Raw genomic sequence first — 19,776 nt, 5'->3', positions numbered from 1 at the left:
TTATTATTATTATTATTATTATTATTATTATTATTATTATTATTATTATTATTATTATTATTGAGCTACATTGTTTGGGAGCTTAGCTCCATTATAATAATTCTTAGATGCTCAAAACAAATCTGAATACCTAATAAAAATGTTCATTGTAACGTTACAAACGTTACGATTTTCATATAGTTGTTAAGGAGAGGGTTAACCAGATAACAATTTCTGATTTCAAAGTAATTTACTGCCGTCTTAAAACTCCGTAAGGCTATCAAGAGATTTTTTTTTCTCATCAGAATGTTGAGATCTATTGAAGACAAGCCAGATACTCTAAGGGTCTACACTGGGTCCTCAGTCATGCCTCTATCGCCGAAAGATGACCCGGACAAGATCCCCGGGCTTCTGGAACACACAGTGGCAAGGGTGGATGTACATGAGGATTTCAGTGGATTCAACTTCAGTACGTTAAAAAAGTTATAACCATATTTAAAATGTGTAAACATATTAAATTAAGGTCCTGTGTAACCTATCACTGTCACACAGTATACCCATCTAACTACAATATTATTAAATAGTCATAGTTATAAGTATAATTAGTATTCCAGTGCCCAAAAGCCTATGTAGTCGGAGTTTCTTTTTCCGGTTAAAAAAAAAGCATAATACCCTTTAGAAGATAGGTCTAACAGACCGAGGTACCAGATCACCACTGGGTGACAGACTACACGAATTTGAATCCGGTCAGGTTAGCGTGTTTTTCCATTTAACATTCTTATCACACCCTATGGACGCTCTACTACCAAAAGACGCCATGCTGACGTTTTAACTTTTTTTTTTAAAAATATTTATGCTGGCGAAGGGTTTGTACCCGAAAAGTCCATTGCCTGTACTGTTCCCATCCTAAGCCTCCCATTTCCATCATTCCTCTAGTATTCTACCAACGGGGGGCCACCAGGATTATATGCTGTTATAAATAAGATTGAATGGTAAAACACTCAATATTCAGTGACTGGGTTGCTGTGGCTGAATCAACATTTCTAGCTGTGTCTTTTGTGGCCAGAAAAATTTTGTTGACGAAGAGACAATGCTGTCGGAGATAGATACATGTGTGTGTATCTCCGATGCTGTTGTTCTCTGACAATATTCAATGTCATTTGACAAAGCAAAGTTTAACTTTAAATATCGAAATATCGATCGATTTAAATTACACGATCCTCAACATGTCAAAATTGTCTCAAGTTCCTAGATCCGAGAGGTAATGCTACTACTCCTATTACAACAACAACTACCTCTACTACTACTATTACTATTACTACTACACTACTACTACTACGATTTATCATTTCTAGAATAACAACAACAGCGACAACAACAACAACTACTACTACTACTAATAATAATGTCAATAGATTATTGCAATTCTCTCCCCTCTTCTATAAATAAAGACAAATTAAAATCCCTTCAGGTAACCCAGAACGATGCTGCCAGGCTTATATAGAAAGAGGAGAAACCAATCTGCATCGGGTTTGCTAAGAGAACTCCATTGACTTCCCGTTGAGAAACGTATAGAATATAAGATGTCTCTTGTAATGAGATTTCTAACACTACCACCACCACCACCACCACCACCACCACCACTACTACTACTACTACTACTACTACTACTACTACTACTACTACTACTACTACTACTACTACTACTAATACCACTACTACTACCACTATAACTACCACTATAACTACTACTACTACTACTACTACTACTACTACTACTACTACTACTACTACTACTACTACTACTACTACTACTACTACTACTACATTAACTGTTATTATAATCAATTTCATCATGTTATCATTTTCAAAGTAGGCTCAAAACTAGACCCATCTTCATTTACTTTTTTATGTGATCATGGTCTTTTTATTTGCCGTTCCAGAGAATGACATTGCGGTCATCACATTGACGAAACCGATTACCTATGACCGATGCAATGTCCCGGTATGCATGATCGACGATGCCATGTCTGTGTACGATGCTTCAAACTGTGTGACTATGGGATGGGGAAAGACTGATGGTCAGTACACATGTTTAAACGGCATATAAAAGGCTTCATACACGCTCAGTTTTGATCGAGGGTCGATCGCCGATCAGGCAAACCGGAGTGAAAACGCAATGTGTGCGGCCAAATACCTGGCCGACGAGCAGAGGGACGGTCGGTCGCTCGCAAAGCCCGCCTTGCTTAATATTTTACGAGTCGATCGGCGATCGGGGGATTGGCAGTATAAAAAATTGGACAATTTTTTTTTTGATTTTCGCTGTTTTTACGTCAGATTCGTGATCAGCGTTAAATTTACAATAGGTTTGATACCAAGAACTATGTTTTTACTCTAAATATTGATGAAATTAGAAATAAATTTTAATTAATATTGAGGCTACGTGGCCAACAGACCAGTGCCCCTCCCTGTTCTGTGATGGGGTCTAGTGGTATGACTCTCGATTTCGGGTCGGAAGGTCCAGGTTTCGAGATCCGCTCTGAGTGGCGCAGGGTTGAGTCCCTGGAAAAGGCTCTTTACTCACATTCTCTCACCGTACTCAGGTGTAAAATGAGTACATGTAGACCTGTAAATGAGCTCTATAAAAATTGACTGAAACTCTTCGACAAACTGAAGATTTGATTTTTTTTTTTTAAATTGGGCATCATTGGAGAGGAGAGTGATAAATACAATACATTTAAATAGTGGGTGTTATTTCTTACTGGAAGTATGACTGCCATAATTTGATGTAGAAGGAATGCTAAATAATAAGAATAAGCATGTCATTCATATAGAATATAGGTAAAGATGACTTCATTTCATCAAGTCATATTCCTGCCTCTGGAATTTTTCTGACATAGAAAAATAATCACCATTATCATCTATAACTTCTAGCCATGACCAATTGAATTTATTCCTCACATTTTTATCGATGCTTGACAAGTCTGAATTGCGATTCACGAACAGCTCAGCCATTGTGAGAACATAATTAGAATAATGTAGCCATGAGCAAACTTGATTTTCCATCAGTTAATGACAGAAAAAAAACTTAAATAAATATGACTTCTGGCAAATACACTGAATTATTAAGTAGAAGTAAAAGTAGAAGTGAATTATCAAGAAGAAACTTCGGCAGGCGTAGCGGAAAAATTCAAAGAATCGAAATGAAGGGAAGGGAAGGTAAATCGCCACAAAACAGCAAGCTCACTTGGGCTTGAGCAAAACAATGGCAGAAAGCGTCCTGATTTGCACTGGAATTAATTAGGCTACTTACCATTGTTCCTTATAATTAGGTACCCAATCAGTGAAGAAACGGTCAACCAGTTTGTTTACAACGTGAGGCAATCGGAATGTGCTTGTAGCAATCTATCCTAATCTAACGTTCGATTTAAAGGTGTCTCCCATTATCAGATGTTACTTCCGGCATTCGCATTTTACTTTTTTTTATACTTTTAAAGCCCAGCTTGTAAATGTGGTCAATTTTGGCTTAGATGAAACAGTGAAATTTATCGCTCGGCGGCTCAGTTAAAATTGGCTACCGTTGGGATCACGACAGGTTGGAAAGTGAAAAAATAATTTAACGAAGGCTGTGTGAAACTACACTGGGATGTGTTCAGTCACGCCAATTCTAAAAAGCGCCGCTTAGCCTTGGCAATAAATCCATCGTTAATATGAACGGCTCCCATGAGATATGCGTAGCGTTATGGAATACTCCTAATTACTTTACGGTCATGCGACTATGATTTGTGAATTCTTTCTCTCTTCACTTCTTTCTTTCTTTCCTTTTTTTAATATTTGAATTTGACAAATTGACTGATTTCAGTTAATTGACTGAGAATTTACAAGTCTAGTACATGGCCGTTCGTTGTCTTTGTCGGAAAAGAAAATTGTAACATCGCCTGACAGGCGTCATGTCTCGTCCTTCATGTTTAGTATTGCTGTTGGCTTGGGACCCCTTGTAAAGCGCTTTGAGCACTTTTAGTGGATATTCCGCCAAATAAATGCTGTATTATTTTTTTTTAAATAATATTTTTATGAATTTTCAGGAAGCGGTAGATGAACAAAAGGTTTCGTTTTTCATCACCGTAAAATTTATGATGGGTTCCATACAAAATAAAATAAGTTTTCCGACTTTCGTAATTTCCATTGTAATGACATAATATGACAGTTATTATCATTATTAACCTTTTTAATTTTTGTTGGTTGTACTTTTTTTTTTTCTCCTCGTTGACGCGACATCACGGTCGACCTTGACACAGACATAATTTGGGATTGGCAGATGCCAAAAAGCCTTGACTACGTGAAGACAGGGGTGGGCATTGTAACCTTGAATTATAATCTACAAACAACGCCAACCCCCCCCCCCCAAAAAAAAAAAAAGAGCTGTGTGAGTGTGTGTGGTGGGGGTGGGGGGGGGGGGGGAGGGTGCGAATGCGAGTAGTCCCGAGGAATACCCGTTTAACCTGCCACGGGAGCAATGTCGATTTGTTTTATAAATAATATAATAATAATAATAATAATAATAATAATAATAATAATAATAATAATAATAATAATAATAATAAAATAATAATAATAATAATAATAATAATAATAATAATAATAATAATAATAATAATAAAAACGACTTAAAGTGTGTGGCGATCGGTAAAGATGATGTTGAGATAGCTGACTATTTTAAATATTTAGGAATAACCATTGATAGTTCCCTCAATTTCTCTCAACATATTAATATAATATCTAAGAAAGTTGCCCAAAGATTATACATCCTAAGGAAATTGAGAGCATTTCAAGTAAGGAAGAAAACTATGTTAAGAGTTTATGACTCATTGATTAAACGTGTAATTGCGTTTGGCTGCACCATGTGGTTTGGAGGATGCCGACTTAAAGATAAATAAAATATTTCAAAATCTATCAAAGAGGCATCAAAAATAATAAACCATCCTCTTGATGGAGTAGAAAGAATTCATGGAAAAGCAATAGAAAGGAAAGTATTCTCAATTACCAACAATAAAAAACATATTTTATACCATGAATTTAGTCTTTTACCATCTGGGACACATGGCTAAAGGGACACATGCAGACATTGAATGTCAATCGAACAAAGGGTAATTTCAAAACTTACAAAGCGTAAGAATGTAAACAGCCCATGGCCTATTAAATGAGTACTGTAGTTACGTCATGAAACAGCCCCATTCCACTTCGGAAATCAAACATGACACCATACAAGATCTCCTCTCTCTCTCCTCTCTCTCTCTCTCTCTCTCTCTCTCTCTCTCTCTCTCTCTCTCTCTCTTCTCTTCTTCTCTCTCTCTATCTATCTATCTATCTTGCTATTATACCTAGTCTGTATGGGTTGTTTGAGATATACGCGCACGCACACACACACACTACAAAGTCAACACGCATATTCCGCGAAGATCATCATTTAGCATATAGCATCACTATCAATAAATGTTGACTTAACTCGTTCACATTCCTTCATATCAATTTTGCAGCATATAATAATAATGATGAATAATAATGATATATGAATGATAATAATATAATAATAATAAATAATAATAATAATAATAATAATAATAATAATAATAATAAATAATAATATATAATAATAATAATAATAATAATAAATAAGAATAATAATAATAATAAATTAATATATACAATAATCACGACACAGAGAGAGAAACAAATGAACTTGTTAATAATCGTGATTTCGATAATAATAAAGATGGTCGAAGTTACCATACTATGACTAGGACGTAAATGACCAACCTTAGCTATTTTTCCCCAGTCCAACAGAGTTGGAGCAAAAATTTCTCGGCTCCTGAGGCGGGTTTTTTCTCGTATCTGAAGATGGTAAAAATTCGAGCCAGGTATTCAATGTGGCAACATTATAGTACATTATAGTAATAGCCTTAAATGGAGCCAGCAAAGATCCGCTCCTTGGAATCGTTTGAGTGGGGAAATCCAGTCACTCGCTCAGCCATGGTACACAGTCGCTGACGACAGTCATCAACGGACTGTGTGAATCGGGAGAAAAGCGTGGGTAGAAGGCGTTGTGACAGAAAGGGAGTCTGTTTCGCACTGTTGATAAAAGGCGATATATACCATTTCTCAGTTTTATATATTTAAAAAAATGCTGTTATCCATTTTTAAAACATGGATGTGGTGCCAGGCACCATTTGAACAAATAGAGCCACGCCCCTGCTTAGTGATAAGTTAATTATAAAAATGACTGTCTAAAAGCAATAACAACGGTTTGACTAACGTCAAATTCATTCCTTCTATTGATGCTCTGTGTTAAATTAAAATACTCACAAAGTCCGCCAGCCAGAAATATCACTCCAGCCCAAAAATCTACATGGAACATTGAACGTTATAGTCTGATATATTTTAATGAGAACTAATCATAAAAATAGGTGTCTAAAAACAATAACAATGAGATGAGTGACGTCAATTTGGTTCCTTCTATAAATATCCAGGAACTTAACTCACTCCATCCACTCTCTCCTCCTTCAATACATATGTATCTATTCTCTCATCACTTTTTTTGTGCGGCTATGCATGTGGTCTTGTGATATGACACTCGCCTTTGGATCGGAAGGTACTGGGTTCGAGTCCCGCTCTGAGTGGCCCATAATTGAGTCCTTGGAAAAGGCTCTTTACTCGCATTCTCTCACCTTGTTCACTGTTAAAATGAGTACCTCGCTGTTTACAATGTCGTCTCTGTCGGGAAACAATTGCAATTTCGCTTAACAGTCATGTCTCGTCTAACATGTTTTTATGTTGGCCAAGGACCCTTATAAAGTGATTTGAGCACCTTTAGATATATATATATATATATATATATATATATATATATATATATATATATATATATATATATATATATATATATATATATATATATAAAATGAACACTTTCATTTCCAGATTCTCATTTCGCTGCACAATACTTTGTTATTTACCCAATTGGCCATACAGTACATAGTCGATGGTTCAGCTTACTGCTTCACGTTTTGTATTTTTTATCAAATGTCAAGCGGACATAAGAGTAATAACTGACTACATTGGTGACGATGGCAAAACTCTGGCCCCGGCGTTGTGTCCTAGGATAAGATTTTACCACTCGAGTCAGGTAGATACAGTGTGTCAAAAGGCCATAAAATGGAATGGGAATTTTGATTTCATTCAGAGGGCCTACTGGGGAATAAATAAAGCATTAACAGGACATTCTCATCGGGCATGGTAAAGTCCGTGGAAATGGGCACTTTGCTCATGCTTACTTTTTAAAAAATACTTTACTCATTCCAGACCCCAAAACTGTCAATGGTAGTCATCGCTTACAGTGGACCACCCTTGAGATCCTATCCGAGGACAGATGTCAGTATTACTACGGCATGTGGTACCAGCCCAAGGTTTTCTGTGCTGGTGGAAATGGTCACGATGCCTGTCAGGTAGACTTTTCTCATATAAACCTTGCCGAAGTTATCAATTAAAAGTATTTTAATCATATTTACTTGGCGTAGGCGGGGGTCCTGACGGCTTAGTTGGTAGAGCACTCGCATGCAAAAGAACCAAGCTATCACGAGTGAATTCATTATTTTGACCCCTCTGCTCACCCCAAGTGGTGATTGGGTAGCTGGGTATATTAGATCTGGCAGAAAGTACTTTGCGATAGACTAGCGTCCTATCCAAAGGATATCAAGCAATTGCTATTGTCTGTTTCGCTCCATAGAAACCGGGTAAAACCCCGGCTCCATTGGCCTAATGGTTCTGAAGGGCTACTTACCCGGCGAATGTGGCATTTTGGTTAGCACCCTGGTTTCCTAACCAAAGGAACGGGACCGAGTAGTGTGTTTGGGTAAAGCCTTTGGAAATTCATTGCCTGATATTTCCCAGAAAATTACGTCATAATACATGACCACGATCACCAAAAGAAAGTGATTAATGAAATGTACTGAATAGTGGGATCTTTCTTTTTGTTGTTGTTGCATTGAGTCACTGAGCGCTGCTAATGACAACTCACATTTCACTTTCCTTAGGCAATTGCTGCTCTGTATAGTGACATAAATTTTGAGGAAGTGAGTTCACGAAGGCTACGGTCTGTGTGATTCGTTCTCCCAGCAGTAAAGTAGATGGGTAGCTGGGTCTCTTTAGATCAGGCAAAAGGAAATGAATTGGTCAATGTAACACTTTATGTCGTTGACGCAGGGCAATTCCCAACGTCTGTATAGACCTAAGCATAGGACTCGCTATTCAGAAAATAAACCCTTGTTATAAGTAGAAAATTTTGTTCTAAATTTACTCATCATAGCTTGTCAACTAATAATAATAATAATAATAATAATAATAATAATAATAATAATAATAATAATAATAAAATAATAATAATAATAATAATAATAATAATAATAATAATAATAATAATGATAACAGGCCTGTAAATGCCCATTTTTCAATAATAATAATAATAATAATAATAATAATAATAATAATAATAATAAAAATAATAATGATAATAATAATAATGATAATAATAATAATAATAATAATAATAATAATAATAATAATAATAATAATAATAATAATAATAATAATAATAATAATAATAACAGGCCTGTAAATGCCCATTTTTCAACTATTCGGAAAATTTCGGTCATTGCGTTCATAACAATTAATTAGTACGTAATAGTAATACATACTCTACTGGTTATAGATATGATAATAAAAATTAAGGGATACGACTCTGGCATTGATATCCGCACTGCGATTGATGTAATGTACTGGCCCCGCGGATTTATGCATTTTAGAAGTGAAAAATATGCGTCAAGATTAAGTGAATATGCATGCAAAAAGGAGCAAAATATGCAAATCACTCGACCTAAAAATTGCCCAAAAAATCGCAACTGAGCAATACCATGAAATATTGCAGCAATTAATTACCATCAGTGGCATCACAGATTCCCCCTGACCGCTACCTGTTCTACCCATGGACTGACCTCACTAATGGGGTCGAGTTGACCTAGCACTAAATTACCGCTCAGAGGGGAAAATGCTACGCAGTGTAGAGTATGATATATAAACACATTGCCAAATACAACCTCAAAGTTTCCTTATTTCAAATGAAGTTAATCACCTAATGGTAGTGATTGTAGTAATGGTGGTAGTGAGGAAGATGTGGTGTTGGTGGTTATAGTAGTAGTAGTAGTAGTAGCAGCAGCAGCAGTAGTAGTAGTAGTAGTAGTAGTAGTAGTAGTAGTAGTAGTAGTAGTAGTAGTAGTAGTAGTAATAATAATAATAATAATAGTAGAAGTAGTAGTAGTAGTAGTAGTAGTAGTAGTAGTAGTAGTAGTAGTAGTAGTAGTAGTAGTAGTAGTAGTAGTAGTAGTAGTAGTAGTAGTAGTAGTAGTGATGATGACGAGTGGTGATGATGATGTGGTGGTGGTGGTAGTGGTTGTAGTTGTAGTAGTGGCAGTGGTTGTAGTAGTAATGATGATGTGGTGTGAGTAGTAGTAGTAGTAGTAGTAGTAGTAGTAGTAGTAGTAGTAGTAGTAGTAGTATTAGTAGTAGTAGTAGTGATGATGTAGTGGTGGTGATTGTAGTAGTATTGATGATGTGGTGGTGGTGGTTGAAGTAGTAGTGGTAGTGATGATGTGGTGGTGGTGGTGAATGTAGTAGTAGTGGTTGTGATGAAAATGTGGTGGTGGTGGTTGTAGTGTGTGTGTGTGTGTGTGTGTGTGTGTGTGTGTGTTTGAGAGGGAGAGTGCTAAAAGTGCATCTAGTGATAAGTAGAGCAACATGAACTTGAAAAACTAACGAGACTAAAGTTTGAGGCGAAAGTACATATTTGTGATTAGCTATTATTTGCAAGTACAGGAAGGTGAACATGAAAATTAATCCAATGAGCGCAATTTTTTATTTTGTGTGTGTGTGTGTGTGTGTGTGTGTGTGTGTGTGTGTGCGTGTGTATGTGTGAAGAGGGAGAGAGAGAGAGAGAGAGAGAGAGAGAGAGAGAGAGAGAGAGAGAGAGAGAGAGAGAGAGAGAGAGAGAGAGAGATTGATTTGCTAAATTTGTTTGAAGGATGTTTACGGCTTGCAACCCTGATTGCAGTAGTATTGGTGGTGGTGGTGGTGGGGGGGGGGGGGGGGGGGGGGTGACGTTGTGGTGGTTGTAATAGTAGTTGAAGGGATGGTGATGTGATGGTGGTGGTAGAGATGATGATGTAATGGTGATTGTAGTTGTGGTGGCATGAATGGTGATGTGGTAGTAGTTGTAATAGTGGTGGTAGGGATGGTGGTTGTAGCAGTAGTCGTGGGGACGGTGATATGGTGGTTGTTGTAGTACGTAGTGGTGGTAGGGATGGTGATGTGGTTGTAGGAGAGTAGTAGTAGTAGTAGTAGTAGTAGTAGTAGTAGTAGTAGTAGTAGTAGTAGTAGTAGTAGTAGTGATGGTTGTAGTAGTAGTGATGATGATGTGGTGGTGATGGTGGTTGTAGTTGAAGTAGTAGCTGTAGTGATGATGATGATGTGGTGGTGGTTGTAGTAGGAGTGGTAGTGATGATGATGTGGTGGTGGTGGTTGTAGAAGTAGTGGTAGTGATGGTGGTGGTTGTAGAAGTAGTGGTAGTGATGGTTGTAGTAATAGTGATGATGATGTGGTGGTGATGGTGGTTATGGTAATTTTAATGACCAACAGGCGCATGTCAATAGCGTTGACCAATCAGAATCATTCATTTGTAAGGTTGTCAGGGAAAAACGTAGATTTGTTTCCATTTTTTAAAGTTCATTATTGGTTAAACAATGAAATTGTGGAAACAGTCATGCTTTCTCTGAGATAGATAAAGACACACCCTTTGCTGTGGTATCTTACATGGTATTGGTGGAGAAAAAGACTAATATTACTAAGTCTTGGAAATGGTGGCTCTCTGAGAAATATTCAACTCTCGTTTTGAATGTGTCACTGATAGTTGCATTTTTAAACTTAAAATTTATGTAACTTATCGCAAATATTTATGTTGAATTATTGTGTATTTGTGTAGCAAAATGATTGTAGTTTCTGAAACAACCAAAAACTGAAATTTGATAATTTTGACCATTTCCATTTTAAAACCAGTTTTCTTCGTTTTCCAAATCCCGACTTAATACCGCTTCGAGGCGTAGGGTCACATATGTTCCCTAGTACAAAAATCTCAAAATTGAAGAAACGGCATAAAATTTTTTTTTTTTTAATTGTCACAATGCTACAAGTGGTCCGAAAAGAAGTCAATGCCACGCCTTTTTGTTTCGTTTATTATAAGTTTAGCATTTATTGTTAAAATTATTTCGTTTTTTTAAAGCAATATGTGTGCATATGCCAAGGAATTTACCCAATGGAAACCGTACGGTGCTCTTATTGGTTAATTTTTAATTCAGAAAAGTGAGTGGAGCAGGCACTTATGTTGGTAACAACAAGATATGAAGTGAATAGAAAAGTGCCAGAAGACAATAGAGAATAAAAATTTTTTTTTTTTTTTTTTTTTCGCGGCGGTGGTGGGGTTTGAACCTGCGACCTTATTGGTACGACAACTCCGCCTGGCAGGTGAGAGTGTGGCTCTACCGTGTGAGCTATCCACGAACACAAAAATATTCGTTTCAAACTCAAAGTCATTACTAGATCCCTCTCTCACCCACTTCTTGAGACCGCCGATTCGTTCGTACACCACCATCGCGAATAATTTTGACCAGCAGTTAAGCTTAAGCCAATGTTTGTGTTGAGAATATTGGCTTAAGCTTAACTGCTGGTCAAAATTATTCGCGATGGTGGTGTACGAACGAATCGGCGGTCTCAAGAAGTGGGTGAGAGAGGGATCTAGTAATGACTTTGAGTTTGAAACGAATATTTTTGTGTTCGTGGATAGCTCACACGGTAGAGCCACACTCTCACCTGCCAGGCGGAGTTGTCGTACCAATAAGGTCGCAGGTTCAAACCCCACCACCGCCGCGAAAAAATTTTTTATTCTCTATTGTCTTATTGGTTAACCAACCAGCGGCCTCGATGAGAAAAATATCCGCCATTTTGATGTTGGCTGGGAATCGCGTTACTATAGTAAACAAGCGCTGATCGGCCGTTCATGAAAACAAGTTGCTGCTCGCTCGTTTAACTCAAAATTATTCAAAACGATCTCTCAAAAATGATATAAATGTGACTTCTTAAGGTTTTCTTCACGGTCAAAACCACACAACATTCTATTAATGATTACGTCCGAGGCAAAAAGGAATATTGACAGGTCGACCGAGAGTTGAACTCGTGAGACGACAAACATCAATGCGAAGTGTAGCGAGAGTCAAGCTATTGTTTGTCTTGTCCTATTCTATATAGAGAAAAGGATAAATAGTATAGCCTCGTGTGTGAGTGGTTGCGTGTCATAGTCTTGTTAATTGTTTCTGTTGTTTATGTGTGTAGTGATGACTCTCTCACACTCAATTTCAATGCCGAAAGAGGAATTCCCGCACACAAGAAAGGGGAATTGGGGTGGTATTTGGCATACATATTGTATAGTATCTAGTTCTAAATTAAATAGATAACTGATTAGAATTATATTATAATATATAAACACAATGCCAAATACAATTCCGAAGTTTCCTTATTTCAAGTGAAGTAAAGCTCCAAAACCTAATGGTAGTGATTGTAGTACTGAGTGTTAGTGAGGTGATGTGGTGTTGGTGGTGGTTGTAGTTGTAGTAGTAATAGTGATGATGATGTGGTGGTGGTGATGATTGTAGTTGTAGTAGTAGTGGTAGTGATGATGATGTGGTGGTGGTTGTAGTAGTAGTGGTAATGGTAATGATATGGTGGTGGTGGTGGTTGTAGTAGTAGTGGTCGTGATGATGATGTGGTGGTGGTGTTTGTAGTAGTAGTGGTAATGATGCGGCTATGTGGTCTAGTAGTATGACACTCGCTTCCGGATCGGAAGGTCCTGGGTTCGAGCCTCGCGCTCGGCGCATAGTTGAGTCCTTGGAAAAGGCTCTTTACTCACATTCTCTCACCGTACTCAGGTGTAAAATGAGTACCTGGTCGTTAACAGAGTTGTCTTTGTCCGAAAAATTGTAATATCGCCTAACAGGCGTCATGTCCCGTCCTACATGTTAAATGTTGACCAGGGACCCCCTTGTAAAGCGCTTTGAGCACATTTAGTAGATATTGCACTATATAAAGCTCAATTAAAAAAAAAAAATTCAATGATGATGATATGGTGGCGGTGGTTGCAGTAGTAGTAGTGGTAGTGATGATAATGTGGTGGTGGTTGTAGTTGTAGTAGTAGTGATAGTGATGATGATGTGGTGGTGGTTGTAGTAGTAGTGGTAGTGATGAAGATGTGGTAGTGGTGGTTGCAGTAGTAGTGGTAATGGTAATGATATGGTGGTAGTGGTGGTTGTAGTAGTAGTGGTAATGGTAATGATATGGTGGTGGTTGTAGTAGTAGTGGTCGTGATGACGATGTGGTTGTGGTGGTTGTAGTAGTAGTGGTAGTGATGCTATTGTGGTGGTGGTTGTAGTAGTTGAGGTAGTGATGTGGTGGTGGTTGTAGTAGTAGTGGTGGTGGTGGTTGTGGTAGTAGTGGTAATGATGATGATATGGTGGTGGTGGTTGCAGTAGTAGTGGTAGTGATGACGATGTGGTTGTGGTGATTGTAGTAGTGGTAGTGATGATGATGTGCTGGTGGTGGTGTAGTAGTAGTGGTAGTGATAATGATGTGGGGCTGGTGGTTGTAGTAGTAGTGTTAGTGATGATATTGTGGTGGTGGTTGTAGTAGTAGATGATGTGGTGGTTGGAAAACACATTACAGGTTATTATAATACATGATTACACACATTCTCTAACTTCATTTTTTGACAGCTTCGTTGTGCCATAAATATACGCAACAGTTCTGAAACATTTTATTGTGGATTTTGATATTGTTTGTTGTTTTTCTTGTGTCGTTATGTTGACATAGATACCGAATGAATGGTAATTACTACATTCTCAGCCAACAACAAAATGGCGCTGAATGCTTTCATTGGTGGACACTTTTTAGGCTTCGTACGTATTCTCATTCGTTTAATTCTATGGCATATGCAGAGGAACACAAAAATGCAAAAATATGTGATGGAAGGCGAAATATGCGGCCGCATGACGCGCGTTTTTCTGGAGGGCCAGAATGTAAGTCTCGGGCATTTAAAAAAAAATTGATAAGCAATCCGTAAAAATAGAACTGACGAAAGTAATTTCAGCTTACTTATTACTTTATGGTCTATCTCGGACAGGGAAAACATAACCATAACAACGCCGTCGAAAAAAAAAGAAAGCGAGGGCGCTTCGTAATATAGTAAATGCATAATTTGTAATTCAATTTTTCATTTTCAGCCTTTTGGACTGAAATTATGTCTTCGCTTCACAAAGATAAATAGCGAGCAGCGAGCAGATTTCAGATTCATGACATGAGACCTCGGATGACGAAAGTAGTTTCAGTTTCACGATGGGTGGCGCGATTCATCACCGGTAAAGCCCGGTAGCAGAGCTTAGTCATTTTCAGATTATCCCGACAGGCTAAAATTAGACTGACATTTTAGACTGACACAATCGTAGATTACGATCTGTTATTAGGCTTCATAGTTTCCATAAAAGATGATAATAGAGCATCTCAATGTTGACAGTTGAAAGACTGAAAAGTGAAAATTGTTTCAAAGTATGCAACCAGCCTATGGGCTGAAAATTTACAGGCCTGTAATAATAATAATAATAATAATAATAATAATAATAATAATAATAATAATAATAATAATAATAATAATAATAATAATAATAATAATAATAGTACTAATAACCCCAATAACCAACAGGACCACGCCAAGTCCTTGATATAATCAATCACAAACCACGCAGCAGTGAGGTAATTCACAAATCAGTATTGCATGAAAACGATTAAAATTATAATAGCTTTTAAAAAGATTAAAAGGACAAAAAACAAAAAAGAAGAATAAAAATCTAACAAATAACCACTGAGCTCAAACCCCTGATCGTGACAATTATCCTATTGTTTTTGGCTGAAGTGACATTTGAGCATAAAACACTCGTTTACGCATTGCAGACCTGCCAACCAACTGGCTAACCCAAACAGAGACATGCTAAGCGCTCATGGTTACCGACTAATCTGTTTTTGTATGAAAAATTATAATATATCACATATTAATATTAACAAGGTTCCCTTACCTCCAAAGAACAAAACAGATTAGAAGTGTGATGACATCTATCTGATCTTGTAAATTTGTATGTAATCCAAAATGAAATTTCTTTTTTTTAAAAACGATTTTTTCAGCCAGGCCAAATCGGGACAAACCCGATAAAATTGGATGATTGGCAGGTCTGACATTGTTTTGTTTTTTAAAGCTGAAGTCAATTATCCATCAACATAAGTATACATGTACGAGTGGTTTGGTATAATAAAGCTACTATAATGACTCTTTATTTATTTATATTGCCATCCACAGGGAGACTCGGGGGGTCCAGTTGTTTGCAAGGGACCAGGAAATCAATACTATCAGTACGGAATTGTCTCTAGTGGATTCAAAGATATCTGTGGCCAGTACGCAGGGCAATATACACATCTACATTATTACACACACTGGCTAACACAACATCTTAAAAGCGGAAACACTGGTATTAGTAGTAACAGTTATAAAACACAAGAATAAGGGAAGGTTGGCTGACACATTTTAAAAAAATAGGAATTTACAATTCAATTGTTTTCAAGGTCTCTTTTTTTACTTTAAAAAATTATTCTCTCCTTTTACTTTTAACATTGTTCAACACACCAAAGTTTCAAGTGTTTTAAGTGTTTAAATGCATCAGAAAAGAAATAAGTGCCTTCATAATAGAAAAAACTAAATACTAAAAATAAAATTTGCTAAAATTTTATTATTACGTGGATGATAACATCTCAATTGAAAATTGATCAGCCACAAAGGGGTCAATTCGGAAACAGTCTTTATCACGATCTCCAATTTTTTTATTCTAAGACCTAAGACTAGACTTCTTTGTTATTAAATACATATTAACAGGACAATACTAAAATATTGTTTGATTTGCTTGTTTTTTTAGCTTAACATCTCTAATCATAACATGTTTGGGCTCGTTTTGTTTTTTTCCACCTCATCGTTTTAGAAATCTGCACTAAACGTGCTCAAAGCACTTTACAAGGGGTCTTTGGCCAACAGTAACATTCAGCACATAGGATGAGACATGATGCCTGTCAGGCGATATTACAATTTTTTTTCGTCACTGTTAATCACCAGGTACTCATTTAAAACCCGAGTACGGTGAGAGAATGTAAGTAAATAGCCTTACCAATGACTCTACTATGCTCTGCTCAGAGTGGGACTTCAAACCCTTAACCAGTCTGAATGCGAGTATCACAACCACAAGACCACATAGCCACTTATGATTACAGACATTAAGTACCTGCCTCAAACATTATTCATTTCAACGATAAAACTTTCTTTAGGGTTTTTTCCAAGGCCACAGTGCAGTACTTTAAAGTGTGCTTGGGTAAGGTCAAGGCCCTGATAGCCTGATGGGGATTTGAACTCGGTACCTTTTTAGGATGAAGCAAAGACCATACCACTGTGCCCCGCTGCCACTATTGCTTTTCACGATTTTTACTACCCTTGTCTCCAGGAAGCGTCCTATTGTTCTTTTTTCAAAATGTAAAAGATCTAGAGCGCAATTTTACAAATATTCTTGAAAACAAAAGTAATTGAAACAGGGAAACAGAGATCCATGATCAAATGATTTAGACTTGACATTCTCCCATATAACAAGCATTGGGATCCCAACAGCTCAGTAGAGCACTAGCTTCACACACAAAGGGACAGTACATTTCTGAGTGAAGTTGTGATTTTTTTTTTCTGTCCCCTTGCTTGGGTAGCTGGGGCTACTTCGTTTGTTTTTAAGGGTTTTGCAGCTTTTGAGACACATTTAGGTCTTATCAGTGTCAGTAAAAAGGAAGAAAATGGGATAGTCAAAAAATTCTAAAATTACAATAACCCAAGAAAAAGTAAGACAAAGGAGAATTGGTTCAAATAAGGAACTGATGTAGATTATAAGAGCATGCTATCAATGTATTTAGTTTGAGATCACCTAAAAGTCTCATCCAGATACCAACACAGGATCCCAATAAGAGGAATACTGCACACTCAAATGTTCACAAATTATGTTCAAAACAAGAAATATAACTATCAATACATAATAAAGAAATGATTTACAAAGAAAATAATATCACTTGCCAAAATAGACCTGTAAATGAGCTCTATAAAAATTGACTGAAACTCTTCGACAAACTGAAGATTCAATTATTTTTTTAAAAATAAGGGCATCATTGGAGAGCAGAGTGATAAATAAAATATATTAAAATAGTGGGTGTTATTTCTTACTGGAAGTATGACTGTCATACAGTAGAATTACTTTAAACCGAAATTTTGGGGACCTTCTAAACCATTTCGGTTTAAAGACATTTTGGTTTAAAGCAAGTTCCCATTTTGCGATGTTTTTCAAGTGTAGTAACTATTTAAGAAATTTGCTCATTTAATCGTATCATGGGTTTCTCCTTAAATGTAGTTGTTGAATAAATGCTGTCTTCGTAACCATTAAAAATGTTTTATTTTTTTTATTTTATTATTTTTTTTTAATTTTTATTTTTTGGTGTTTTAAAAATATTTTTGGGGGTTTTCGTTTTCAATTCAAAATTGTTGAAAGAGTTGAGGTCGGGATGCCTTGTTTTTTACATATCTCCGTCTTGATCAACTTTTTTTCCATCGACTTCACATAGTATTTTGATTTTAAACTCCAACGTGTAAGCACAGTGCTTTCTTTTAGTAAAAAGTAAAGCTAAAATAAGATCGAAAGTTCTTGTGCGATAATTGATAATGAATGATGCGCAGCTACTCAGAGGTGAAGTGAAATGGAAATGAAAAGGCGTGTCAATGCTAAGTTGTCCACTACACATCTTTCTTTTGTTGAAAAGCCATTAGGTTCAAAGGCCTTATTACATAGAACCCCCCCCCCCCTCTCACACACACATTCAATCAAAGTGGAAATGAAATGGCATGTCAATGGTAAGTTGTATACCACCCCCCTCCTTATTGTCGTGTTGAAAATCAAGTCGGTTCCAAAGCATCAACACACGAGCGAGAACATCTCGCTTGCGTGATTCTACACCCCAACTCCCCCTCTTTCCTCATTTTTCGCCTGCCAGTCACCCGTTGTCTTCCTTTTCCAGTCTGCGATCATGGTGCTGGCCAAACCCAAGTGCAGTGATTGAAGTGTTTGCCTACCCCCCACCCCTCACCCTCATCTTATACTTACGCTCTTTGTTTTAATATCGCCAGGCATTATTATGTGGGGCCACCTTCCCGAATTTTTGAAGAAAAATAGAGAGAGAAAAAGGGAAGGTGCTCTCAAGTTGTTTCGGTTTAAAGAAAGTCCTTCTTAGAAGTATTTCGGTTCATCGTAAGAATTAGTACAAAGATAATGAAGAAACTAGTACAATTTATTAAATTCTTTGCGGTTTAAGGTATTTTTCGGTTTAGCTTCTTTCGGTTTAAAGTAATTTTACTGTAATTTGATGTAGAAGGAATGCTAAATAAGCATGTCATTCATATAGGTAAAGATGACTTCATCAAAGTCATATTCCTGCCTCTAGAATTTTTTTGACATAGTCAGAAAAATAATCACCATTATCATCTTTAACTTCTAGTGCCATGACCAATTGAATTTATTCCTCACATCTTTATCGATGCTCGACAAGTCTGAACTGCGATCCACGAACAGCTCAGCCATTGTGAGAACATTAGAATAATGTAGCAATGAGCAAACTTGATTTTCAATCAGTAAATGACAGAAGAAAAAAAACTTAAATAAATATGACTTCAGGCCAATACACTGAATTATTAAGTAGAAGTGAATTATCAAGAAGAAACTTCGGCAGGCGTAGCGGAAAAATTCAAAGAATCGAAATGAAGGTAAATCGCCACAAAACAGCAAGCTCGCTTGGGCTTGAGCAAAACAATGGCAGAAAACGTCCTGATTTGCACGGGAATTAATTAAGCTACTTACCATTGTTCCTTATAATCAGGTACTCAATCAGTGAAGAAACGGTCAACCAGTTTGTTTACAACGTGAGGCAATCGAAATGTGCTTGTAGCAATCTATCCTAACTTTCAATTTGAAGGTGTCTACATAACGGACTTCCGGCATTCGCAATTTACTTTATCATAGTTTTGAGACTCGCCAGGTAAATGTGGTCAATTTTGGCTTAGATGAAACAGTGAAATTTATCGCTTGGTGGCTCAGTTAAAATTGGCTACAGTTGGGATCACGACGGGTTTGGAAAGTGAAAAAATAATTTTACGAAGGATGTGTGAAAATACCCAGGGAAGTGTTCAGATACGCCTTTTATAAAAAGCGTCGCTTAGTCTTGGCAATATATACATCGTTAATATAAACGGTCCCCATGAGCTATGTGTAGCGCTGTGGAACACTCCTAATTACTTTATGGTCATGGACTACGATTTGTGAATTCTTTCTTTTTTTATTTATTTATTTCTTTCTTTCCTTTTTTTAAATATTTGAATTTGACAAATTGACTGATTTCAGTTAATTGACTGAGAATTTACAGGTCTACCAAAACTAACACCACACAATTGACTGTTTCCATCTCAGCCAAGGACTCCGACAA

At 36.8% G+C, this 19,776-nt stretch overlaps 1 protein-coding gene across 2 annotated transcripts in view; it reads left to right on the top strand.

The window, feature by feature from the left end:
• LOC144977163 (chymotrypsin-like protease CTRL-1) overlaps positions 1–17,693 on the top strand; it is a 22,490-nt gene extending 4,797 nt beyond the window's left edge. The window contains exons 5-8 of one of the 2 annotated variants that reach the window (XM_078922037.1): positions 285–448; positions 1,923–2,060; positions 7,339–7,481; positions 15,533–17,693. In XM_078922037.1, coding sequence (XP_078778163.1) covers positions 285–448; positions 1,923–2,060; positions 7,339–7,481; positions 15,533–15,736 — 649 coding nt within the window. In that variant the 3' untranslated portion in view covers positions 15,737–17,693. The remainder of the gene's footprint in view (positions 1–284; positions 449–1,922; positions 2,061–7,338; positions 7,482–15,532) is intronic. The other variant, XM_078922038.1, reaches the window with a different exon arrangement.
• Positions 17,694–19,776: the final 2,083 nt, after the last annotated feature.

Source organism: Berghia stephanieae, chromosome 7 (assembly GCF_034508935.2).
Source record: "Berghia stephanieae isolate SIO BIC M18660-M18661 chromosome 7, UCSD_Bste_1.3, whole genome shotgun sequence".
Taxonomy (NCBI): domain Eukaryota; kingdom Metazoa; phylum Mollusca; class Gastropoda; order Nudibranchia; family Aeolidiidae; genus Berghia; species Berghia stephanieae.
The sequence above is the reverse complement of the archived record's forward strand: the minus strand, read 5'-3'. Positions and strand labels throughout refer to the sequence as shown.